The 27,767-nt window shown below is 45.2% G+C and overlaps 1 protein-coding gene across 3 annotated transcripts; it reads right to left on the reverse strand.

Moving 5' to 3' along the window:
* Positions 1 to 20,378: 20,378 nt before the first annotated feature.
* On the reverse strand, positions 20,379 to 25,519 carry LOC117863645 (protein CHAPERONE-LIKE PROTEIN OF POR1, chloroplastic). Of its 3 annotated transcripts, none has more exons than XM_034747454.2 (5): positions 25,360 to 25,519; positions 24,452 to 24,645; positions 24,248 to 24,348; positions 23,398 to 23,842; positions 20,379 to 20,832 (listed from the first exon to the last, which is right to left on the reverse strand). In XM_034747454.2, exons 2-5 carry the CDS (start codon positions 24,601 to 24,603, stop codon positions 20,682 to 20,684), a joined length of 849 nt encoding a protein of 282 aa, XP_034603345.1. In that variant the 5' UTR covers positions 24,604 to 24,645; positions 25,360 to 25,519; the 3' UTR covers positions 20,379 to 20,681. The 3 variants fall into 3 exon arrangements, with proteins under 3 accessions (XP_034603345.1, XP_034603357.1, XP_034603352.1); XM_034747466.2 differs by having other exon boundaries at positions 24,452 to 24,605; positions 25,360 to 25,501; XM_034747461.2 differs by having other exon boundaries at positions 24,452 to 24,663; positions 25,360 to 25,500.
* Between the last annotated feature and the right edge of the window lie 2,248 nt (positions 25,520 to 27,767).

Here is a 27,767-nt window from a genome sequence, read left to right on the forward strand (position 1 = left end):
TGGTGAGTATCTGGTTTTTTTTAGTAAAGCGTGAGTAACTGTTTACCGCAATGACGGCGGTGGTGGGGCGGCTCCCCCTCCCCCCCTCAGGTCCACGCGGCCGTGGGCGGCTCCCCCCCCTCAGGTCCACGCGGACGCGGCTGCCCGGTCAACAGAGAAGATGGCCATGGCGGTGCTGGCGTGGGTGGCCGGATCCGGTGGCCCCGAGGGTGGATCTGCTGATGACGAGGGGGGCGATGGCTGGTGACGGCCTGTCGATGAGGACTCGGTGGATTCGCCGATGATGACGGGGGGCGATGGCAGGCGACGGCCCGCCGATGAGGAGGAGGGCGACGGTGGCCGGGATGCCAAGGACGACACCTCGCTAGCAGCGTCGGAGGGGAGCGGGTGGCGGAGCGAGAAGGGAGGGCGGTGTGGGCAGCCGCGGGCGTCGCGGGGATGGGCCTGGCGGGGGTCGGCGTGCTGGTGTGGTGGGCGGTGGTTCTGCCTCGTTGCCCGGCGGGGGGACTGACGGGCTCAGGTGGCGGTGGAGGTCAAGGCCGTGGTGGCCGGGCCGACGGCGACGGTGCGGGGGATGGCGACAACATGGAGGTGAGGAGGCGTCGCGCGGGGGAAGGAGATGATCGACCGGCGGCGGCATACGGACAGAGGTCGGCGTGTGGCTCCATGGCGTCACCACGAAGGAGGTTGAGTGGCGCGGCCCGCGGAGGCTGGCCCTGGGCACGGAGGGAGGTGGCGCCGAGTGGGGGAAGGAGAGGACCGGCCTGCAGCAGCAGACAGAGGGCGGCCAGTCAGGCGCGTGGTTGCACGGCATCACTGCGATGGCAGCCAAGTAGGGCGAGCGACAGGCCGGGGCACGGCAGCTCCTGTGCCTTCAACTGCAGCGGCGTGGTGTCGCGGCCGGGGTGGCTTGCGCAAGGTGTGCCAACGACGCCATGGAGGCGCGGCAGGGACACCTAGCGTAGGAGCGCGCTGGTGGCACCGAGGTGGTGCTGCGGGCGTCGTCGGGCCACCTCTCCTCGGCTGAGGAGTTCCGGAGGCGGTGACAGGAGAGGAAGGCGACTGAGCACTGGTGGGGGCTCGCGCGGCGTGGAGGAGGTCGTGAGGAGTGGGGTCCGGTGGACGTGGTGGCAAGCAAGCGGAGGCGGAGGTACGTCGGCGATGCCGCCCCAGATGGGCTGACGTGACTGTGGTTCGGGAGTGTCGAGACGTGAGCGTACAACGAGGGGTTGGGATGCTCTGGGTGAAAGCCCTCACTGGCGTTTGCTGGTGGAGATGATGGCGGCGTCCTAGGGTGTCGTTCTCCCTGTTGAGGACGTCATGTCTGAGCTACAACCCTGCTGCACGGGATACTCTGGGTGAAAACCCTGTCCAGTCCCTGGACGAGCGACGACGGTGCCATTAGCGTCGTGCCCTCCTTAGAGGCGTCGTCTTTAGTGATCCATCTTGGTTGGTGGCATTGCTAGTCCGTTGGTCATGGGCGGCAGCAGCTGGTGGCGGCATTTCTATCGCGTGACAAGCTGGACGGGTGTTGTCGAGGTCATGTGGAGGCGATCGGTATGGCGACGGCTAGGGATTGTCGCATGGTGTCGGTTTTGGCTGCTTGCAGCGGACCGTGGCGGCTGGCGTTGCTTGGCAACAGTCAGTGCGGCGTGGGACTGCATCGAAGGACGGCGCTTGCGGCAATGGCATCGTGGGACAACTAGGCTTGCAGCAGACCGTGATGGGTTCCTTAGTTTGGCTGGACTACCCGGTGCGGTACATCGTCGGAAGACGGCGCAAGCGACTTCTCTGGTTTGCTGACTTGGCGGTGGAGGCTTTTGCGCAGGCGAAGCAACGAGGCGAAATCGACCTGCGGCGGCGGCTTGGTTGATCGATGGAAATCTGGAGGAGCGGGGCAGCTTTGCTCACCACTCTGATGGTGACAAAAAAACGGATCCGTGATGTGGAGTACCGTGGCGGGAGAGGCGAGGCCCCTGCGCACGGTGTTTCTTCGAGGCGAGGAGAGCGAGGTGGAGTCCAACAACGGATGTGGCGATGCCCCCGCGCATTATGTTATCGTGGTGGCGACCGCGAGACAGCCTGCGAGAGGTCCGGATTCGGTGGTTTCACTCCGTCAGGTGGAGGGTGGTGTTGCAGCGGCATTATAGCGGAGGGTCCCACATGGCGGTGGTCTTTTCAGTGCGGTGTTGTTTGCTTCTATCGGTTCCCTATTGACACACAGGGCCACGCCTGGAGGTTTCAGCAAATAAACGAGCGTGTATGTTGGTAGGTGCCGCCGTGGAGAGTGGAGTGGGGAGGCCGCGTTGACGCCCCAATCCAACCGGTCAGGTGTGGCGACTTTAAGTTGAGTGGCGACCCGCGTTGAGGTCCCAATTCAACCGGATGAGTCTTTCTTTGTTTCTTCTTTTCTCTTCCTTTTCTTGCCTATGGCCTCACAGGGATGTAGTCCTGTATTTTCTACTATATCAATAAAACACGTACTATCTTGCGTGTCGTTCTTTCAAAAAAAAAAGATTACCTTTCTTCCTTTTCCATCTTGTGCTCTATCATTCTCTTGCTAAATAAGAGGTTTTGCATTAATCCTCACAAGACTGTTTCTTGTCAAGAAAAGTTAATCCTCACACGATGCAGAGAAATCTTGGAAATTCCCATAAAATTGGTAACTCGACCATCTGACTTTGTAAACACGATCTTTGTCAACAACAACAGCTATCGGATCTAACTTCTAAATTTGTACTATGAGATAATGAAGAACCAGGTGGATTGTGATGGCCCAGCAAACATTCCGATCAGAGTTCTTGAACTTATGAGTACTCTGTTCCAAACAGTGAACTCAAGTGAGATCCACATTGTAGAGATCCAGGTAAACCTTGAACAATTCTTTCCTCATAGTGAAATTATTTCCTTACTTGCAGTTGAACCGGGATTCATACATGATATTATACTTAATAATAGAAGATTCATCTCCGATATGCACCCGAGCCCAGAGGCTGTGGATCTTTTGGGGTCTATTTTCCTTTGACCCTAACTACGGTGCAAGTCGTGTCAAGACTAAGAGAGCGATTCAGCAGATGGTGGGAGAACGAGATTGCTCTTGGTGTCCTGAAGGGCGATTTCAAGGAAGCCGACGTTCTGCAGCAATTTAGCTAGTTTTTTTTTTGGGTTATTATTGTGAAGTAATGTTCAGTCTCCGTCTCTAGATCTGGTGACAGATCTCAGCCTGTGTTAAGAATACAAACCCTAAGGGTTTTATCTGACAAGTTGTGTGAACATCTGTTTAGACAACTTGCACTCTCGCCTTTTCCATCTTACTATGACTCATCTGTTTTAACTAATGTCATAGGTCGGATAATTTTTTTCTAGTAAAGGTACACTGTGGCCAGATTTGTTGCTCAATGTACCAAACTCAGGTATCCTAAATATGATGGTCAAAATCATGCAGTATTAACCGACCAAAAAAATCATGTAGTATTAACCGACCAAAAAAATCATGTAGTATTAGTCTATTAGAAACGTGAACTCAATAATGGCATGCAATGTCTAAGCAGTTGGAAGCAGCAATATAGCGAGTACAGTCAGTTGCCCAGCATTGTTTGGCTTTCCGACACAATATTACCATGGGCCCATAAATACTAAATGAAAGAAGCTGAACACATATGTTGCCGTAGATTGTGATGCCGAATCAGTTAGATGTGAAAATAGAATGATTAGAATGAGGTGCCTAACATTTTTTTGTGTTACTACATGATTTTACCATGTCCTTAACATATAGGTAACGAGCCTGTTACAAATACAAGCACCACGAGGAAAGATAACCTACGGGTCTGTATGCCTTGCAAGCAAAATGTTCTTGTCTCTACTCTCCTGTTTCCATTTGAGATATCAGAAGAAACTGAAGCATGGAGCTCTGCTGTATATCAACATACAAGTCTTCTATTATTTACTATGCGTGCCCTTACCTGCGTATTAGCTCTTGAGGTTAAAAGTGGTGTCATCCTTGAGCTAAAAAGGTGCCTCATCTTTGAGCTAAAACGTTGTCTCATTGTAAATTGGCGATGTCTGAGCAGTTGGAAGCCATGGTAGCATCAATTGCTCATCATCATTATTTGCGTCGCCGACGCGAAATTATCGTACCATACCCTCAACATATAGATCATTGCGGCCACCTATAAATACAAAATCTCTTTCGAGTGAATATAAATACAAAATCTTAGTGTTTTGTTTCATGGACTTAGACATGCAAAGCAGTGCGGATAGCATTCTCAGTAGCAAATATTGGTACGTACGTGTGCAAAACATAAACAAGTTGATGCAGAGATTCAAATGGTACTGAAGGATTTGATTTCGCCATTTATATAAGGTGCACCAAGACCAACACTAGGAAGAAAAATGAGTAATCAACGAGGAATTAACCCTCAAAGACAAACGGAGAACAGATGGCCGTGTGCAGCTGGCCCGGCCACGAGCATGACCCTACGCCGCGCACCGGCAACGCGCGCACGGTCCGATCGAGCCATCGGCATCCGCTCGCCGAGGCTTCTCCCCAAGCCGCGCGAGGCCATCACGCTGACACCCGCGCCCGGTTGTTCACGTGGTTCCACCTGACCGCGCGATCGCGATCGGTGGCCTCGTCGGCAGGCCGCCCCGCGCGTCGTGCCGTCCGTGTGAGCTCAGGTCTCTCGCCACGACGACGATAAAACGAGATTTGTGCCTTGTCATGAGTCGTCGTCAATGACCAAATTATCATCTCTCATACAAACAACGTTGGCGCGACATTGTGGTTTTGTATAGTTCTTGCTCGATTGTTCGGTTTATAAATAACTGGTAAACTGCTGGTAGGACTGGCTCTAACTACTCAGCAGTGAACATGTTGTCTACTTAGAACCGTTGGGATGTTAGAGAAAACTGATGCGAGACTATGTCCAACAATTATCCTATCCATTATGAGCACGGTCTGGGATTTCCTTTGATTTGTTCTATGCCGCTGCGCCTCTCCGCTACTACTGCGCCCGCCCGCACATCCACACCTTGTTTGTCCTCTCCGAACGTACGCGCGGTGAGAGGGTGTCAAACACAGGTGATCGATTCAACAATTCCTTAACATCCCACTGGATGCAATCACTTATATGATTAGAATTGCATGGTGTTGCTACAATTTGTCATGTCCCTAGTGAGCATTCCATCTCTACAAGCTGGGAGCAGCAATGGACGTCAGGAGTAAAAGGAATAGCAGACGGAAGCAGGCAAGGAGGAGTGTCTGAAATATACCGGGTGCGCAAGAGTGCGTTGCGTGTTGGACGAACGACAGAGCGTGCAGTAGCGCGTGTGTGTGCTGTGTATTAGCTGTAAACGAGTGTTGCTTAGTCATTTGATCATGACTGTTAGAAGTGGGCCTAGGTTGTTGTAACCGAAGGGGCTATAAAGTGTACGGAACACATGGAAGAGAATCAATGAAGATTTGGACCTCCATTCTGAACCTTTCTGTTGCTTCCTCCTTGTTCTCTTCTTCCTTCCCTTCCAGAGTTCTTCTTCCTTAATTTCCCTGTATTCTTCCTTCCTTTCTAGTCAGATCGCAGCTCAGACTCATGAGACGTGACACAATTTTATCATCGTGTGGCCATTGCCTTGACATTTATGCTACAAGATTTAAAATCTTATTCCTTGTGTACAGCTTCAATCGTCAGAAGTCAGCGATGTTCAATTCGAACGAGATTGGCACTAAGTGTCGACTCGGATTCTGATGATTAGCATTAGGTCCGAGCTGCCGAGTAGTGAGATTGTAACTATGTTTCCGGCTATGATATCTTCAGTTTAGTCGAATTCAGGTTTCTTTGTTACCGTTTGAATTCTTTGGCAAACAATTCAGTGTGGATTCGTAAGCTGAAAGGACAATGGCTTCCATAGTAACTTTGAGTTTATCTTAAGGCCCCGTTTGGGTCCCTTCATTTTAAAGTAATTGGAATCTATTTAATGGAGTAGGCTAATTTATGTTGGAATGTGGCATTCCACAAATTTCCAAAGTTTAGATATAAGCCTATCTTAAATTCATGGGGTGGGAGATGGAAATTGATTCTATAGATTATGGTTATTAGAATGGAATTCAATTCTTATAGCACGCTCTTGGACTCGCTTCTCTATAGTAGAAGTGCAGCATATAAGTATCTCTCCCATATCACCAACTATAATATACAACTATATTCCACATACAATTATATTAGCTTAATTAATTTGTGTCTAAATTATGATTATTAGGATGGAATTCAATTCCAATGATCCAAACGGGACCTAAGTGAAATTTTTTACAATGTCAGTGCCATGTGCCCATGTGTATCATAAGCAAGAATGGAAGGTTTTTGTTGGTACGAGTGGTTCCAGTTGCAAATATGTAGCTAGTCCTCCTAACGGAAAGTGTGCAAAACATAAAAGAATTGGCGAAGAAATGCAAATAGCACCGAGCTTATGGCATAAACGATGTCAGATTTTGTTGATCAATGTACCAAAACTGAGTTATATGACAAATAATGGTCAAATTCATGTATTAGATATTTAGACATGTGAACTCAACCATGTCATACTTTTATGTAAAGAGAAAAATAAGCACACGATTTCTTTGTGATTTGTGATGCCTGAACAGTTGGAATGGCAAATTAATGTTGGTACGTGTGCAAAAACGTAAACAAGTTGAAGCAGATCAACGAGGAACAAAAATGAGTAATCAACGAGGAATTAACCCTCAAGACAAACAAAGAACAGATGAAGACAGATCGAGCATGACCCTACGCGGTGCACCGGGAACGGCGTACGGCCGAGCCATCAGCATCCGATCCGTCCGGCGAGGCTTCTACCCACGCCGCGCGGGGCCATCACGCGGCACCCGCGCCCGGTCGTTCATGTTGTCCACGTCCACCTGACCGCGCGATCGGTGGCCTGGCCGGCCGGCCCTCGCGTGGTGCCGTCAGATCAGGTCTCGGGCCTGGGAGAGACGAGATTATTCTCGTGAATGGCATGGTCCTTGCTTGTTTGTTCGGCTTATAAATACCTCGTAAACTGCTGGTAGGACTAGCGTGAACTATTGTGAAAAATACAGCGAACATGTTGTTTGCCTAGAACCGTTGGGATGTTAGAGAAAACTGATGCAAGACTCTGTCTAGAGATTGTCCCATTTTCCTATATGCTAGCTTAGATAATTAGAATTATATAGTGTCGCTACAATTTTATCACACCGGTGTGACTGGCTCGACATTTCCACCGAAAGATTTAAGGTTTGAGATTCCTAGCATGCAGCTTCATTCGTCGGGAGCAAGCTAGGTTTAATTCGACCGAGTTTCATGCTCGGTATTGATTCAGATTTTGGTGATTGGCATAAGATCTGCAACCTTCCATGATTGTGGCTATCATTCCGTCCTATGACATCTCCAACTTAATTGAATTCAGATTTCTTTTTAATTACCGTTTGAATTCTTAGCCAAACTCAGTTCGATTTAAGTTTTTGGGTCTGTAATTTGTGGACCGTAAGCAACTTAATTGAATTCAGATTTCTTTTTAATTACCGTTTGAATTCTTAGCCAAACTCAGTTTGATTTAAGTTTTTGGGTCTGTAATTTGTGGACCGTAAGCTGAAATAGTAAGTTTGAGTTTATCTTACATGGATTTTGGACGATGTCAGTGCCATGTGTATCATGAACGGCAGGAATGGCAGGTTTGTTGGTATGAGTGGTTCCAGTTGCAAATATGTTGGTAGTATTCTTAATGCCAAATGCGCAAAACATAACCAAATTGATGGAGAAATGCAAATGTCACAGCATGATCCCCTGCAACGCTCCTCAACTCCTCAGGGCGCCGCGCCGGTTCATGCATCACACGACACCCTCGCGTCCGGTCGTTCACGTTCGATCGGTGGCCTGGCCGTGCCCGGCCCGGGCACCATGCCATGAGCTAGGCCTCGGGCCACGAACGAGATTTGTGCCTCGGAGACGCGAGATTGTCGTGAGTTATCCAAGACCGAACGATAGTCCAGCCCGGCTCACAAGTTAAATACAATAATGTTGGCAACATTTTGCAATATGGCAGTTCTTGCTTGTTTGGCTCAAGTACCTCAACCATTGTTTACCAAGAACATTAGGATGTTGGAAAAAACTGATGCAAGGCTCTGGCTAAGCACGGCGCCGATTTAGTGTAAGTAACAGCGCCGAAACCGTGTCAAATGAGAAGTTACTTACAGCTGGTCTATAACAAGCTGAAGACGCAGAGTGAACAATGCAAAAGACTGAGCTACAACAAGCTTTTTCTGCCAAAGACCACCTCCATTAAGGTGGAGCTCATGCAGTGTCTATCGCTGTACATTTCACTTTAGGTATTGTTCATACTGTTTATTTCGATCACCTAGCCAGTCATAGCCAGTAATCATCGGTTCAAAGTCAAACATTCACACCATCAGGATATTCTGACTGATAATATGAATCAATCTGTTCTCAGTATGTCCATTTTCCAGTTTCCAAGGATAGGGGCGCATGTCATTGCCACCAGAGAATGCTATAATACAATAACCCAGCCAGCGAAACCAAAAACTACTATCGTTCTTCTGACCTTCCTAACTAAACATTAAATTAAAACACAAATCAGCGTGGCACCGATGAAATAAACAGTCAACTCTTGTCACATGATCCAGGCTCTAATTCCATCGGTGTCGGCGGTGGCTCAGGTGACGATCCCTATGGTTCCACATCCACTCCGCAGGCGGTTTCAAGGGAACGATTGAGAGTCTCCGATCCTCATGTGATCGGATTTGGAAGCACGGAATCCTTATGTGACTGAATTTGGAAGCACGATGGAGAGGCATGCAGGCGGCACCTGACTGACTGCTCATGCTCTATTCAATATTCACACACAGCACACAGCACCTCCCATCCTAGCGAGACTCTGCTTTTATTTGTGCTTGTTGTCTCTAATGATGCTTTGTTCGTCTTTTTGGGCTTGCAAACTCCAATTGTTAGGCGTGAGTGACAAGAGCAAGCAAATCGAGTCACATCAACGTTGGCTGCACGAGATCCTCTCGTGGCCAACTGACTCTTCACACGCTATCAATGTAGAAGTACACTTACACCACGCCGACAACATCGTACTCCCTCCGTCCCGCAAAGAGTATCCATTTAGACTCTAAAATTTGTCCACAAAGAGTATCGTTTTACCTCCTAGTAAACGACATATAATTAAAGCAACGCTCGTACCAACAAAAAAAAAAGAGTATATGGAGAAACGTGTAGAGCCAATCAAATGATGAATTGATGTTATTTCTTTGGTTCTAATGCACGTGCATTTATTTAGGATTCAGAAAACTAAACAAACAGAACGATTTTCAATCACAATTAGTACTAGTTATTAGGGGTAACATGAACATTTCTCATCACTATTGTTGTGTCTGAAATTTTGTAAAAGGACACTCTTTGCTGGACGGATGGAGTATATTCATATATAAAAGCCCGATGGTCTTGACTCGAGCGAGTAGCTATTCATATTTCTGATAGGACCTATCATATTATTACTACCCAGCAGAAGAGCATCGCCATTGTTCTTTCAGGATGCGATATTATAGGAAACTAAAATAAAGCTATCACTAAACAAGTCAGCGTCCCACTTCCACAATCAGTATGTATAATTTCTGCCATATAATTGGGATCCAACATCACAATGGAATTTATCTAATTCAAGACTAATAATCAGGTTTTATTGTCGTGTCTAGGCAATATGAAAAAGCCCTTTGGTGGTTAAGTTTAGAAATATTCATAGGTTTTCTGGAGTTGTCCTGTGTTTGGGAATACACTAGTGTCGGAGACAGAAGGCCAATCAAGAGGGTCATTAGTATTAATATGTTACCAAATGTCCACACTTATCAATTTCTAATCATCAATTTAGTAGCTGATTAATATTTTTTTAATTGGCAAAGGGGGCCTACGTGTAGCTCCCCCTTGACCTACACTTATGGTCTAAATAGGCAAGCAGCGAGCGCAATGGCGTCGCGTACGACCGCCGTTGTTGCGGTGCTTTCGTTGCCCAACCTATTTGGATGTGTATGTTATGTTCGATCGATACATACAGTGATCGACACCATTCCATATGATTCCTAGGTATCATAATGATAGCATGGTTGGACTCTCCCTAATGGTTAGCTAGATGGAGGCAACCAGTTCCAATTTTTTTAAACACAAAACAAACACAAACTCTCACATACACGTGATCGTATGGCCTTATCCGCGCAGCGGCGCTGTAATCTTTCCTTTATTTTCCGAATACATGGTGCGGTAAACTGATGAACTCTAGTGTGTTGATTACCGAAATGGGAAGGAGAATTAGAGCCTCCTCACCCTGTTTGCGCCGTTGGCGCGAGATTTGTCGTGAGTGGTTCACATAAAAAAAAAACAGCTCATGGCCCTAACATGATATGACTGCCCAGCTCACAAGTTAAATAAAGGTCCTCCTGGGAACATCCAACTTCAAGCTTAGAGCTTACATTTGGTTTGATCGGCTTAGCAACCTCAATCTGTTCTAGGGTTGGAGTGGAAGTTTTGAAAGGTTAAAATTAGCATGTCACTGATGTAACAGTTATGCAAGAGTGCATGACTGCATGAGCCATGGTGCTAGATCACTGTGATGTTAGAGGAAACTGATGCTGGACCGGATTATATAGTAATTAGGGGGTGCTAATGCACCCTAAAAAATGAAAAAAACAGTAAATATGTTCAATTTTTCACCATATATGCACCCCTAATAATCAAACTCTATGCACCCACAAGGCAAGTGCATCCCCTCCAATTTACTCTAACTTCGCCACTAACCAGGTGCAATATGGTACCGAGTAGTTGTCGAGTGGATGAATCAAATATTTCTCGAGTGGACTAGTCATTGTAGATTGAGACTGATTAATGTGCATTGCATATAGAGAAGGATTTGTAGCTCTTACAGAAAGCATTAAATTCAATTCATGAGCAGCCTGGTACATCAGTCTAGTCACGATAAATCGATCATGTTCATGGTGAATTCACAAAGCTTCTATATTAAGTTTATGAGCATGCATGTTCATTAGTAAATCACATCTTGATTGATTGTTCGATCAATCTATACATCATAGTAAGCCTGAACCATTCGCCTTCATCCATTCGCCGTTACCAGCCATATATAATAAATGTGATTGAAGAGATGGACATATAAATGTGTGCGCTGTGTTTGATTGATTCCGATTTGGCTAACCTGAGTTTTGCCGTGGCAGATGCAGGCGCCATCCAAAACGTAGCCCACAACATGTACATCAGTACATCCAACGTGCCTGATCCTGTCATCCATCTTGGATGCCTTTCGTGCTAGACTGCTAGTGCACACCCTCGCGCGGGAAACAAGCAGTGCTAGTGCATGCGGTCATTGTCTTAGGCTCCCAGCAACCAGCATGATCCTGCGCCGCTCCAAGCCGTCCATATGTCCGTCCCCGATCCCCACGGCGCCGCGCTGGGTCATGCATCACGCGACACCCGCGTCTCGTGCCGTGAGCTCATCAGGTCTCGATAGAACTACCAAGGTACGCGGTAGAACGAGATTTGTGCCTCAGAGACGAGATTGTGGTGAGTCGTGTCCACGACTGAACGGTCGTCCAGCCCGGCTCATAAGTAAGTTAAATACAATAATGTTGGCAGCATTGCAATATGGTAATTCTTGCTTGCTTGTTCGGCTTAAATTTCTCAACCACCGAGAACATTATTAGGATGTTAGGGAAAACTGATGCAAGACTCTGCCCAACGTGGATGCTGATTCCGAGTGAGCTGATGAGCGGAAAGTTGACGCAACATCTGAATCTCAGCCTTCTGTGTTGAATAACACGAAGAATCTGGGAGATCTGCTTAACTCCAGTGTAGGCTTCGAATCGGCTCGCGAGTGGTGCAAGACATGTCAGTTAATTTTACTCGAAAATTGATAAGGTAAACATTAAATTCTTGAGCTGATCGGCGGCGAAGCCTCTCGAACTTATGGGTAAGCGTTTTTGGAATAAACACCACAACAGATAGATATTTAATGTAGGCATGCCGTGTAAATAAATGAAACACTAATGGCATGTGCCATCGGCTATGTCAGCCGACAGGCTAAGATAAAGCATTGTAACACAACATCTATAAAAGGAACCCTCGTTAACCACGCGCTTATCAGATAAGCTAACAGATCTAGCCAATGTCTTGATAAGTGTATTGAACTCAGACAAGATAACACGAATGAGAGGGCATTGGCATCAATCTACTAGCCGATGCAACCTTGCGTGCTAGAAGGAACTTGTCGAATCTACTCTACTCATACTCCTAGGGTTTTGACGGCGTGGTGCCGAAAGGTTGTATTGATTGATTGATGATTATTTTTTACAAGGCTCGTGGGTTTATATTTATACCTGGAGCAAGCTAAAATCCTAATCGAATACGACATGATTATTACAGCTATTTTTAAAAACTACTAAAGATAAATCTCCACGCTTTCCCTTATTTAGTGGAGTCGATTTTGCTTCGGACTGGCCCGTCTGGTCTTTTATCGGCTTCTGGAATCCTGGACAACTGTGGCTGGTCTTGGTCACGCGGCACCAACTTCAGGCTCTTTCTCTTTATTCTATCGGCTGTCAGAACCTTATTTACAGCGGTCGACTCTGGTCAAAAAACTGACGTCAACAAGTTACTTACAGCTGATCTGTAACAAACTGAAGATGAAGAGTGAACTAGGCAAAGACTGAGGTGTAACAACCTTTTGGTGCTGGAGGTCACCGTTAAGTGGGTGCTCATGCATCCATGCTTTTCTTTTCACTTGGGGTATTGTTTATATTCTTTTGATGGTGATCACCTACCCGAATACCCGATAGTACGAATTGTTCAAACTCAAACATTGACACCAGAAGCATATATGAACATCAAGAAATTAAAATACATTTCCAAATTGATGATATGATTGAATATGTTCTCAGTATGTCTCGTCGTGTATGCTGTACCGTATACCAAGCAGATGCCGGTGGCCTCACCGCAGTACGCAGCCGACAGCTCCGTGGGCCATGCCACCTCTCAGGTCCACAAGCTTCCGCCAGTTTGGACCTGGCCACCACTCAAGGCAACCTGCTGTATGCTCGTGTCACGTAGAGTTCTTCGCGCCACAAAATTACCGTGATCAAGCTATCTAGATGACTGACTCTTCATGCGATATACATCAATGTACACATCACCCAGTCAGTCCACCTCAGACTTCTCATAGCACTTACCATGGCACCAATTATGTTCTTTGAGGCTTTTGAGATGGTACTTAGCTAGAGAAAACTGAGCTTGCGACAAGTTCCATCGCGTTCGGACCGACTAGCCTGGACACCAATTTATACCCCTCTATCTCCTTTGACATGCTTAAGATGCAGAAGACTATATCTCTCAAGGTTACTGGGAGAGTCAGTATCTAGCTACGTACCGCTCCAATTCAACCTCACAAATGCGGTCTCCCTGCGTTCTGCTGTTTTCAGATTTATCATGGCACCAATTATCCTGTAACAGAATTAGTTTATTTTTACGAAATATAAGGCCGGTGATTTAGTACGTGTAGTTATGAGGAAAACTAAGCCTGACCTGGAGCAAGGACTTCATCACAGAAGGAGAATGCTTTCTGGATTCGCGGTCAGCTCGATCGTTTTCTTTCTGATAAGCTAACTAGGTTAGTAAATACAGAGGCGCACGATGAAAAGCTAGCAAATCTAACGAGGAAGCAATACCAATTAATGGCACGGCTGGTGCGCCCGCCACGTTTGTCCTCACCCGCTGAGCGCGCGTCGCCGCACGGGGCCATCCGTCCAGCCAGTTTATGCGCCTGCATGCCCTCGGCGCAATCACGCGTGGTGCGGTAATCTTTTTGTTTTCAAACACATGGTGCGGTAAACTGATGAACTCTAGGGTTGATTACCGAAATGGGAAAGAGAATTAGAGCCTCCTCACGCTGTTTGCGCCGATGGAGCGAGATTGTCATGAGTAGTTCACACGAAAAAACAGCTCATGGCCCTAACATGATGACTGCTCGGCTCATAAGTTCAATATAAGGTCCAAGCAACATCGAATTTCATACTTACATTGTTTGGTTTGTTCGTCTTAGCAACCTCAATCTGTTTCTAGGGTTGGAATGGCAGAAGTTTCCAAAGATCAGAATTAGCGTGTCACTGATCTAACAGTTGAGAGTGAGCCGTGCTGCTAGATTCACTGTGATGTTAGAGGAAACTGATGCGGGACTATGTCCTAATATGGTATCGAATATTTGTCCAGTGGCTCAGTCTAATATTTGTCGATACGGGCAGCCGTGGCAGATTGAGACTGATAAGTGTACTTTGTATAAGGGAATAAAGGAGGAAACTAAGCACGTTGCAACCGTTTTTTTTCTGCAAACGTTAGAGACCACCTTTCAATTGATACCACTTTTGTAAAAAAAAAGGTTAAGTTCAATTCATGAGCAACCTGGTACATCAGTCTAGTCAAGATCGATCAATCATGTTCATGGTGAATACTTCAAGCTTCTAAATGATCTAAATCACAACTTAACTGTTTGTTTGGTCAATCTATATAGATATCATAAATCACAACCATTCATGAGTTCATCCATTCACCACTATTACCAGCCATAGTCGTATATCTGACGACTGTGACTAATCAAGAACAAGTGAGAAATGGACATGCCATTCTTTTTTTTTGAAAAGCTCACATTCGATTGTTTAGAGGAGCTCTCACACTTGAATATATTTTTTGCCAATCTACAATCACCACGGCTCAGTTTCTCCTCCTCCTCCGGTAACAGCGTCGGCGAGCCCACCTTTAGGGTTAGGGGTTCGAAGTTTAGGGTTGTGGGTTGGGATTACTTGTGGCCTATTGGCCTAGAAGGAGGCCCGTGGCTGCTCGCCGGCCGACAATGGTGGTGGTCGAGGTGATGGGGAGCGGAGGCAGCAAGGCACCGCTAGATGCCAGGCGACGAGCGACCCTCGGTTGGGCAGAGGCGGCAGGGCGTCAAGCTTTAACCAGTTCATGTCGATAGTGGTGGAGGGTGGCGGTGGAGGTGTCATTGCACTGCCGAAGCTGGGCAGGGAGCTAGCGGCAGTGGGGGAGCTCGGTCGGACATGAGGAAGAAGACACAATGGAGAAGCAACATTGGAGGAGGTTAGTTTTGAGCCCTTGCGGAGGGTGGTGGCTCCGCCAGAGCCAGGTAGAGAGGTATGGCGTTGGACTTGCAACCATTTGGGAAGAGACTCGCTTAGCCTTTTGGTGAAAAATAAATTGAAAGTAGTGACCCCTCGAAAAACTCGAGTTACACGGTAGACAACCTTTTTTCCATTAATTATGTGTTTTGCGTTTGATCGATGCCGGTCATTGCAAAATATTTGGCAAACCCGAATTTTGGCGTGCCGGATGTAGGCGGCATTCCAAACACAACGTGCCTGATCCTGCCATCCATCTTGGATGCTCTGTGCAACTCATCAAAATCATTACGTTGCTTTCAGAGTTGTAGCGTTGGCACCAGGAAAATGCCATGGTCGATCTAACCAACTGTTTGTGGTGTGCCTTCACGCAATGAGCACACCACCCAGCCCACACCATATATACCATATAAATGCATATTCCAGCGATCTTGTGCTGTTCCACTTGGCAGGGCGCCCTAGCGCTGTTTTGTCTCGAATTGCTAGTAGGATAGGGGCATAGGGCTAGCATGCAGTGCATTCACTATGCGAACTAAACCACCGAACCTGAGGGTTTTTGCACGATCGTTGATGGGATGTTTGAGGAAACTATACGAGCTTGGCACTCAACGGGTCAGCGTTTGGCGTTGACAGTCAGTTTCTGTTATCCCTCCCAATCGCACGGGAGCAACTAGTTGATTTTGTGACCAAGCCGGGCAATCATGTTCTTTGGGGCTTTTGAGATGTAGAGAAAACTGAGCTTATGTTCCATCGCGTATGGAACTAAGCTAGCCACCAATTTACACCTCTAGCTGCTTTGGCACGCTTAACCTGTTACGGAACACAATCTCTCTCACGGTTACTAAGAGAGTCTGTATTCGGCTACTGCTCTACTTCAGGATCGCAGCCGCAGTCTCTATCCGTCGTCAACATTGTTCTGCTCTTGTCAGGTTTGATGGTTTGTTTTGCGGCAGTTTCTTAAAATTTGTACCGGAAAATCATAACAATATTTAGAAAAGCAAATTAATTTGCACGTTGTGGGTTTCACTTAAACACCTTAATTTTTTTACGTACAAGAACCAGATTGGATGGTTTGTCATCGCATCAAAGTCACTCCAAGCATGACAAGACCCGCTTGTAGTTTCTAGGTCGACCTGTGCAATACCAAGTCCGAGCGGCTGCATGCCTGCATCCACAGGTAAGTCCGAGCAACCTGTGCTTGCGCGCATACCTTGAACGATGCCCTTGCCTACTGATCACAGGCCATGCTTGTCACCTACGCACGCTCTACCTCCCACGCTGCCCCTCTTCCACCCCCATGGCGCCATCCCAACATTTTCACCCGCGGCCAGCTCTCGATCGGGTGCACGATGGAGCCACGGAGGGAGGGAGGTTCTGCCGCCTCGGGGTTCTCAGGCATCGTCAAGGCGTGACAAGACCACAAGAGCGAGTGAATCCTCGTGTTGTTAGTGGCGTTGGCACCATGAAAATGTCGTCATCGAGCTAACCAACTACTGTTCGTGGCTTCACGCAATGAGCACACCACCCGGCCCCCACACCATACCTGCATATTCCAGCGATCTTCTGCAGTTCCCAACCCAGGCGTCCTAGCGCTGTATTGTCTCGAATTGCTAGTAAGATAGGGCTAGCATGCATTGCGTTCACTATGCAGCCACTAAAACACGAAACCTGAGGGTTTTTGCACCATCTTTGGTGGGATGTTGGAGGAAACTGATATGATGTTGGCGCTCGACAGGGCAGCGTTCATTAGCGACAATCAGTTTCTATCATCCCTCTCAATCGCACGAGAGGCGAGCGTGATGATGGATCTGATCCTGCCGCGGGCCGATCCGGCGTTCACTCACCCGCATCCAGTGCCCCATTCCTTTTGCGGCGTACATCAACATTACCGCGTTCGGGACCGTCAGCAGGCCAGCAGGCTCCCGCGAGATGCATTTTTGAGCATTGTTAGCGTCTTCACGGAAGATATTGTGGGTTAAATATTTGGCTCTTAAAGTAATTCAGACGTACTGGTGTTGACAATATATTTAGCTAGTTAGTTTATTGATTGGCCAATTAGCAGGTGGCAATCAAGTTATTCGAATGATATGTTGTTTAGGCATTTCAATTGGATGCAGATGCGGCGTCAGGATTGGAGATCATCAGGCACAGCAAATTAGTTCCTCAGGACAAACATGTATATTTCTGCTGGTTTGCATGGCCAATCATAAGGAAGGTATGCAAGCATAAAAATTAAAAATATTTGGAATTCTTGTAGTGTGAAATTCCCTGCATCATTTTAGGCTGAGATTGCTGTTCGCTTTGATACCTCTGAACCCTGCTCTGTTATTTTGCCATGACTTGCATCCTGAAAAGATCAGGAATCTGGAGGGTGGAGTGAACTCTTCATCAGATTTTTCTCATTCACTCGCAAATCCATTCTCACAATTTTCTTTCGAAGGTTTCATTCTCAGTAGTCAGTACTGAACTCTCAGCCTCATCAGCGGTCAAGCAAAGCTAGCACATGGACGGTGCATCAGGGACAGGATGCCACGGAGGAGCCCGAGGTCCTCTGCCCGGGCTGTGCCTGGCATCATCGGGTCAGAGAAAAAAAAAAGGGAGCCAGAATGCTCACATAGTTTGCGTTGGTGAAAGGTCGTAACTCGTAACACAAATTTACCGTGACACAAATAACAATTCGTTTTTTTAGGGCTGACACAAATAACAATTCATACAAGCAGCCGGACGCGCATAAATACGTTGAAGCGATGTAGCGGCCGGCCTTGCGATCTCGCGGCTCACTTCCTCCCCTCTTCTGCTCTGTTGCTTGTAGGCTAGCTTGCCTTTGTTGATAGTGATCAGCATGGCACGGATCGTGCAGCATAGAGTCGTCAATGCGCTGCTAAATATTAGTGCTAGGATGTTAGAGGAAACTGATGCCTTTTCGGTTATACTAGCCCTCGTCACGCCGAAAGGGCTGAATATTTGTTTTTTGATTGCTCTTTAACTAGATATGTTTGGAGTCTGATTGCAATAGCATTAGGCGCTTCGTGTAGATCAACTTCTTTTGATCAGCATGCGGATGATCAGTACTGGATGTGGATGAAAAAAATATATGCCTCAGTGCAAACATTACCATATGGTTGGTTTATCGGCAGTGTGCTAGGCGAAATCTAGAAATAAAGCTGTTTCGAGGAAAAATATGTTAGAGCTTCTTCTGAGATTATATGTTTAACCTCCTCTTTTTTATCATATTGGGTAGTGCTACAGAAGGGGAAGCAGAAGATAGGATAACCTTGGAGGTGGGAGATGAAACACTGAAGGAGACGGCGCTATACACTACCACCCTTCTGAAGCTACTCATGAAGATACAGGGATGGTGCTGCTCCAGTAATTGAAGTTCAAAGGTACGGTGGAGATGTTCACAGATTGAAGAAAACATCCGCAGACTTTCCGATGTCGCTTTTGTTTTTCTTTGGGTCTAATTCCTCTTAGATATTAGTTGGTTTAGCTACCCTTCGTCTGTAGGAGGTTCAAGTTTTGTCTAGAGAAACAGGCCCTATGTGCTGGTGTTCTCTGGTGTCTTTCGGTAGTCTACTTGTACTGTTAATTACTCGTTGGCGACAATTCAAACTCTGTAATTTTGTTACTTTACATGGTAATGAAATTCGGGTGTGGCTCTTAGTGGAAAACAAGACTATGAGGGTTTCTTATTGAAAATTTCGTGTCCATGCCCGGTAAGAAAAGTACAGATGAACCAACATCCACCAGTTAATAATGCAGGTCATTCTTGGCAGCGGGTATATGGGATAAAGGAATTATGAAATGACTACGTTCATATAAAGATTCTTCCTGTGTAGTAGAACGAGGTAGCATATTGCTTTGATCAATTGTATCAATACAGAGGTCCCGATCTTAAACCATGCTAAGATTCACACTAAACGTACCTGAGTATGTTTGGCTTGTGACCGTAAAACTTCATCAAAATCAAAACGCTGGCAGCACGCTGGCCCCCTCTCACCGCAGTCTGCAACCGACCGTTCCATGGCACCTCTCACAATTCCAAAAGCCTTTGCCAGTTTGGACTCATCACTTCATCAGCAGGCAACCTATCCTAGTGTCACGCCAGTGTTCGCAGCACGAAATTATTGCCGTGGCCAAGCTATCTGAATGACTCTTCATGCGCTATCAGTGACACACCACGCCCAGCGTCCCAGCCCCACACCATAAATACATCCTTGCTAGGCAGCGGCACCAATTGAGTTTGTGAGCAAGCGGGAGCAATTTTGTTCTTTGGGGCTCTTGAGATGGTAGAGAAAACTGAGCTTGCGGTTAAACATGTTCCATCGAATCCGGATCGACCAAAGCATACCACCAATTTCGAGCTCCCAGCTCCTTTGACACGAAGGCACAAACGACATGACTCGCTCACAGTTTCTGAGAGAGTCTGTGTTCACCTACTTGAGCTTGCAGCTGCGGTCTCTATTCCGTTATGCTTGGGTGAAGTTAGATGGGAGCAGTTGAGGTGACCAGGGCAATCGATAGAATTGGGTGTAAATGGAGGTTGCTGATTTTTATTGGACGGACATATTAAATTCAAAGAAGCAAATCAATTTGTATATTGTGGTTTCAGTTTGAACACCTTCTTGACATACAAATATAACAACTTTTGCGATTCCACTGCCGCCGTGCATCTTGGGTTAGCCGGGGATCGGAGGTATGAAAAAACATGTATATGTTTTCTGGATGCATGTCTCCAACTCTCCGATTGTTCCGGCTCAAGCAATTTACAAAATGAAAACGGCCTGTAGTGCGTAATTCCCTGAATAATTTTAGGCTAATGTCTATTCGCCTTTGATACCCATGAAAAGATCAGAAATCTGGAGCGTGGAGTGAACTCTTCGTCAGATTTTCTCGTTCCCTCTGCCAGTCCGTTCTCAGAATTATGGATGGACGTGTCACGGGCTTTGCAACTCTGGCCGATTCCACGCTAGAGAAGAAAATGGATAGCTGCAACTGATGACGACGAAGCTGGCACAACAACTCAAGTGATACCAAGATCACATCAGGCATAGCAACCTAAGATATTCCTCCATTTCCTATCTTGCAAACGCAATCAGGACAGTTGAGCATTCAGGGACAATGGATTGTAAAAACGACAGGGACAAACTTACGTCAATTCAGATGGATATTATCTCATGATCTATCCAAACCAAACTATGTTTAACACATCAACCAAAATGCCTACAGGAGGTGTTAGACTCACTGCTTAAGATCTCATTATCTCAAGGGCCTGGGCAAAAAAAGTCACATTACAACCTGACATCTACTATCGACTCACCAAAGAACTACCATTTGCAACTCCGGGAAATAAATAAAGAAGCAGATGACTGTAGAGTGAATAGTCATCACAAGCTCGATACCATGTTGATGACTGCCGCAGGACTATAGGCTAACATGGAAATATGAACATCTACTTCAGGAAGGTTGATGATATGAAAAGGAGGGCATATGTGACACATGCCGTGCTCACTTCCAAGTTTCTTGGACCTGGCAGTATAGGTGGAATTACAGATACCATCAAGAAGGTGCCAAGGAACCAGGAAGCAAAGAAAGATCCAAACCTGAAACATCACAGAAAAATTAGGGTCAGGAATCGCTCACCCATGCATGCACAAAAGGTTAATAATCACCAAAAGAACTGAGAACAGTACATGTTAATCTCAGTAATAATTGACAGGAAATTTAGACAGGCCCACTTTGAACATGCTATTATCAGCCAACACTGCTACATTCTACTCCCTCTGTTCCAAATTATTATTCGTTTTGCCTTCTCTAGATACATAGCTTTTGTTATGAACCTAGATATATGTATGTCTAGATACGTAGCAAAAGCTATGTATCTAGAAAAGCTAAAACGATTAGTAATTTGGGACAGAGGGAGTACTTCTTAATCTCTATTACCGGGTCAAACAATTATGATAAGCTTAAAATGACACATCAGATTAAATGAGCTCTAAAGAGTGCAAGTTGTTGCTGTGCTCAATCGCGAATGGCTCCAGCCCACCACAGTAGCTGTCTCAGAATACCTGGTCTGCATCTGCAAGCATTTGTGCACAATTTTTGTATGCCTACGCATCAGCATTCTGATTTATCCATTGAACTATGAACTGGCATTATTGGCATCAGCAAGTTGATAGGCCCACACCACTAACCAGGCAGTCAGTCTTGATATGATGATCTATGAAGGAACATCATAAGATATATTGGCAAAGAGACTGTCTGGGACCATGGATATGACAAAAACAGGTCCTCACAAATATTCTGGTTAAGCAAACTTTCATAAGAGAATCTGGTTAAAGTGGGGGAAATATGCTTACAGCACAAGGCAAGAAAGTTCCGTGGTTTGCTTTCTAACATGGAAAAATTATATATTATATTATGGAAACTACCTATTTTCTACTCCATAGAATGGCCGTTTAGGATTTGCAACTACTCCCATTGTAATTCATATTTGACACTCCACAAGTTTGCCTCTTAATGTCTATTGCACAGCTAAAATCTTCACTCTTAAATATCATATGTTAATCTCAGCAATAGCAATTCTACTTGATTAAAAGGAAGCATAGACAAGCCCACTTAGAACATGCTGTCATCAGCCAACACCGTTATATTCTGCTCCTTAATCTCTAGTATCAAGTTATTATCAGTTCTAAGAAAAGGAAAAAGTCCATTTTACTCCCCTCACCACTTTGTCCCCCTGAGCAAAATTTAGGCTCGATTTACTCCCCCAAACTATTTCAGTTGGCCCAATCTACCCCCTGATGAGTTTTTTATTTTTTTGTTTCTCCATGTATGAGTTGGATTTTAAGTTCAAATTTTGTGAAGATACAGAACATCATGCCTTACATTAAAAAAATTATACTGAGAATTTTTCATGGTTATTTTCATAGGTTAGGAACATTTAATAGGAAATTGATCTTAGATATACAAAAATGTATGAAAAGTAATCATGAAAAAATTCTAATGTATTTTTCTAACATAGGGCATCATGTTATAAGTCAACTAACAAAATCTGAAATTAAAACTCAACTTGTATGCGAAGAAACAAAAAAGAGAAATCTAATTAGGGGGTAGATTGGACCAACTGAAATAGTTCGGGGGAGTAAAGTGAGCCTAAATTTTGTTCGGGGGGTTAAGGGGACAAAGTGGATTGGTGAGGGGAGTACAATAGACATTTTCCTATCTTCTATTAGGGATAGTCAACCGCTTCCCACTCCATAGAACGGTCACTTAGGATTTGCCACTACTCCCATCATAAACTATTGTTTACACTTCATACATTGGCGTCATAACTTTCTATCTCACAGTTAACATCTTTACTTGTAATTTGTAAATATCGAGATTTCACAAGATCTGCAGTATAAATACAAACTACATTGCTAAAATTTATATGTTTACATTACTCTTTATGTCCACACTAAGATGCTAAAATATTAGATGTACAAGTTAACCAAGCAACCCAAGTATTGCATTTCAATTCCTCGTAATCCAAACCTCCAGCAATCATGCCCAACCATTCCCACTGTAATACAGTCACTACAGGATATAAATATGCTCCCAGCATATTTTGAAGGATGCATGCATGATGACATTTGCTATAAGTTTGTAAATCATCACGCATGGATGGGATAGAAATATCATTTGTTTTGCATTTGCTTGCTAACGAAAATAAAGAGCTGCTTTCATGTATCAACCATATTTTATCTGTGATAATAAACTATATGCCACTGCATATCTAACTTCTACAGGCTGAAGAGTGAAGACAGGCAGCTTATTGGGTGGAAATTGCGGGCAATAGGAAACTTGGTGTTGCTGAAACAGATTTGACTTAGCACCACTACCAGAAGATACATATATGTATATTGACAGGCCGGTGGTGGCTAGCTACTAGGTTAGATTTTTGGGTTTGTGATGAAGAGAAACATTTTTCAATGGGAACAAGAATGATAATACATTAATACACCACACATGTAGACAAAACTGTGAATATGGTAGAATACAGAGTAAATGGATCAGAGGAGCCCAAAAACAAATTCTGTAGCACTATGAGGAACAATTTGCATATTAATGCAGCTATATCATTAACAGACGAAAGGCATAAAACAAACAATATAACAAGAACATACCCATAAAAGAATGCTCGCCATCCACTTTTGACCCTCTGGTAAATGAAATAGATATTTGCTGCACAAGAAATGGCCACCTGGAGAGTTGGCCCTTCTTCAGTAGGAAAAGCAAGGGTAAGTGCTCCAAGCAAGATAAAAGTAATTGCTGTCTGCCAAATGACTTTGCTACGTGGTGTTTGAAATCTGCCTTGAATAGCCTTGACTGCACGTGACTGACTAAGTTCCCTAAATTTTTTCTTGAGGTCCATTTTTGGTTTTTTCCTATCAAAGAAACTCTGCATGATAATCCTGTCATGGGCAGACTCAATTGCATCAACACTTGGCTTATGGCCTGCATACTTGCTTATCAGATAGTTCCTGGCAGCTCGAATCTCTTCTTCAGATGCTTCCCTGCTGATTCCAAGACGCTGATATGGATCCTTCACGTGGATTCTAGGAAAGATGGCTGAAATAAAATCAAGAAGTTAAAAAAGGACTGTGAAGGACTATTAACAAAAGAAATGTTCCAAACAGAACAATTAAAAGGCCAAGTAGCGGTAAATGTGATTTATAAAACAAGGTCAGGACAAACAGGTGATATTGATTACCAAAATTACTTGTTCTCTACATACACAACATATCGAATGTGGTGCACTTGGCAATGATAACATTCAATGTTTACTTTTACCATCTAAGATCAATTATTCTGGAAAACAAATTAGTAATTTCATATGAGCTGATCAACTGCTCCTTAGAAAGCCATACCACAGGGTTACTGAAATTCAATATGAAAAAAATGCTACACCATCTCAAGCGTATGAACTGATTATGTAAGAATTTCTTGTCCTAGACATGGTTAGCAAGTACTCACGAGTCGAAGAATCAGCCATCTCCCCAAATGATGCAGTTGCCCGTGGTGTAATTCTGGCATTTCTCTGTGCATAACAGAGAGGAGTACTGTACTTTGTGTATCTGCATTGAAGGATTTGCATGAGAAATCATATTTCTCACAGCAGGAACAAGAGGAAAGCTTTGACAAAAAGGCAGTAGTCACAAGAAATGTAAGATACCATACCTATCCACATTGATGAAGATTTTGTTCTTTTCCTTGCGTCCCCTGTTGAAACTCAACGAAGATACAAGTCCCAAGGGTGCAGTCGACACCCTTGAAGCAACTGGACATCGCAAAGTCCTTGAGGGATCTGTTGCTAGACCATGAGCCAACATCCCTAGAAATATCTAAATAGCTTAGACTCTGAGTGATTTTCCCTGTGAAGCAAAACAATACTATATCAAGAGTAAGTAAAGAAGAAAGGAAAAATGAGCCAATATCAACATAATCATCACCACTTGAAAAAAAAACATGTATGGCATATTTATATATCATCAAATGTTCACAGCTTAGAGGCCTCCCACTAATTGTATGCACATACATTTTTTTTTCTATTCTAAGGAGATTGGGGACTTAACCATGATCACAAACATCAAAACCTTCACTGTACCGCATGGTTGCCCCCGAATGTACATCCATTATGCAATATGATTCTTAGAACAATTCAATCAATGTAATGTAACAAACAAGCGGTTATTTCATAGTAACCCGAAACGAAAAGGGCCACAGGGCCATAGGGGTTCAGTTGAACCCCTATTCGTTCACCAGCACCCCGCCCCACAAATTCAGCATTGAGATGGACCTAACGCGCGCCGAAGAAACTAATCGAACCCAACCAGTACCGTGGATGGATTGCCGCCGCCGCCGGCCGCGCCACCGACAAGCCGCCCTCCAGCCCGCCATTCGCTAACTGAGAAAGCCGCTCGCCCCCGCCGTCGGCCCTTCCCGCCGGTTGTCGTCCGCCGCCAGACGCTTCCTCTAAGCCCGCCGGCCATGGAGCCCTCCCCCGACGACCCCGAACTGGAAACCCTAACGCAGGCACCACCATGCCTCAATCCGAGAGAAGAATAAAGAGCAGGAGTAGGACCCACCTCGCCTCCGGCAGTCTACCACCAGCCACCAGACTTGGACAAGCAAGAATCGTCGGAGGAGAGAAGAGAGAGCTGGACGAAGGCGCGGGCTCTGACTGTGGAGATTAGTCAGGTAGGGGATGGGATTTGCCAGTAAGATGGACGGGTACGCGATGCGCCTGCGCCATGGGAAGACGTATCCGGCTAGCGTTTAGAATTTACGTTTTTCAACAAATTAATCCGGACGACACTGCAGGGGGGCATGTGGCCCATTAGTCAATGGTGGTCCAGATGGAAAGAGCCGGTTTGGCCTGTCTTTTAATTCTTATCTTCAGTTTAACTTTTCAAATATTTCATGACAATTAAAAAAAGATTCATGGTACCTATTTACTTGGTTTTTTCGTCCTCATCATCACCATGGGCGTGTTTCATCCTGGAGAAGTTTAGTCCATGTCACATTGAATATTCGAAGACTAATTAGAAGAACTAAATATGAGTTAATTATAAAACTAACTACGTAGATGGAGGCTAAACTGCGAGATGAACCTATTAAGCCTAATTAATCCATCATTAGCAAATGATTACTGTAGCAGCACATTGTCAAATCATGAACTAATTAGGCTAATAGGTTCGTCTCGCCGTTTAGCCTCCATCTGTGTAATATGTTTTGTAAATAGTCTATATTTAATACTCCTAATTAGTATCTAAATATTTGATGTGATAGGGACTAAAGTTTAGTTAGGGATCCAAACGGCCCTATATGACTCGGTAGTTGGTAGTACCATGGTTGTATTCTTTGTGTTGAGTCAAATATTTAAAATGGCTTGTTATTCCCACTTTTAATTATCGGTTTACCGCCGTTATCGACATGATTCCAATCAAATTATTTTGTTTCCAACTGTCGGGGTTAGATCTCCATTACCCGTAAGGAAGGAAGAAGACGAACGCCTACTAGTATTCCACTGTAATCCTACTAGAATTCATCTGTAATCCTACTTAGGACTCATACCATGTAATCTTATCAGCACTCCTATCTTGCAACCAACTAATAATCCTACCCCCTAAAGTATATAAAGGAGGACAGGGTACCAAAATCGATAGAACCACAACAGAGGATCAAATCCTCAGTACCAAACAACACCCAAGCACAGGACGTAATATACAACACTCTAAACAGGACGTAGGGTATTACGCTACTCTAGCGGCCCGAACCTGTATAAATTCGTGTTTTTGTCCTCACTTTTACCTTTGAGTTCCAGGTCCGACGATCCCTCACCAACCAATCTACTATCTCGAGGTACCCCTCGGTAGATTGCCGAGTATAAAACACCGATATTTGGCGTGCCATGTAGGGATGATCGTCGAGATCATCGGGCGAACTTGAAGGACCTTATCTTCAAAATCAATCTACTCGACAAGAAGCAAGTTGCTGAGTTCCAATTCGAAGCGGATACGAGAAGCTTGAGGGAGATCAATTGGTTATCGGCACGTCTGCATGCAAAAAGCGGCAGCACTAGTTGCACTGCTATAGCTGATCATCCTCCATGGCTACGTGCGTCGCTCAAGGCTGATGATCCGCTACTGCTCCACGCCCATGAGAAGGAAAAATATCGGTGGAATTATTTTTCCGTCTCCAAGTTGAAGTCATCGACGATGCATCTTAAGCTAATTGCCTCCAGTTGCCGAATCCTATACTGAAGCAATGAAGGCCAACCAATATTCCATCTACTACTCATGCACAGATCGAGGAAACTATCAGCTCGAGTACTCTCCATGCAAGGCTACTTTTTAGAGTTTCAGTACACGTACCAGGAAGGCCACTAGGAGATCCATTCCTCTTCACTATAGTATTCAAGAAATGCACATGGGACTCCAGCATGCATGACTGTGTTGGCTTCACCAGAACGCTCGGCAACACAATAGTGGCTACCTAAAACTTCTCATCTCGACTACAAACTAGTAGAGGGTGGGTTACACGTGATCAACAACTAGTCGGAATCGACTCCGACTAGTCGGCTTCATCAACAACCGTTGCGGCTTCACGATGACCGCCACGGCTTCATCGACAATCGTCGATGAATCGAGATAAGTCACTTTTTTAATTATTTTATATAATTTTTCTAGCTTGTTTTCCGCATGCTGGGCAACACACCAAGTATTTTTTTATGTACGCCTCTTGACGGAAATTACCCTCCAGAGCTACACTTTGCCAATTATTCCTAGGGCATGTTAACCGACAGCCATGGGCTTGGTACACCGAATTACGGAGGCTATAGCTACGGATTTTGTGCACTAAGTTCCGGAAGCTCTGCCAACAGGCTTGGTACATCAAATTTCGGAGGCTACGACCACGGATTTGGTGCACAAGGTGCTGGAGCCTCGCAGCGGCTACACCTAAGGACGCACAAATCCTATGCGTGGCAACATGC

Source organism: Setaria viridis, chromosome 1 (genome assembly GCF_005286985.2).
Source record: "Setaria viridis chromosome 1, Setaria_viridis_v4.0, whole genome shotgun sequence".
In the NCBI taxonomy this organism is placed as follows: domain Eukaryota; kingdom Viridiplantae; phylum Streptophyta; class Magnoliopsida; order Poales; family Poaceae; genus Setaria; species Setaria viridis.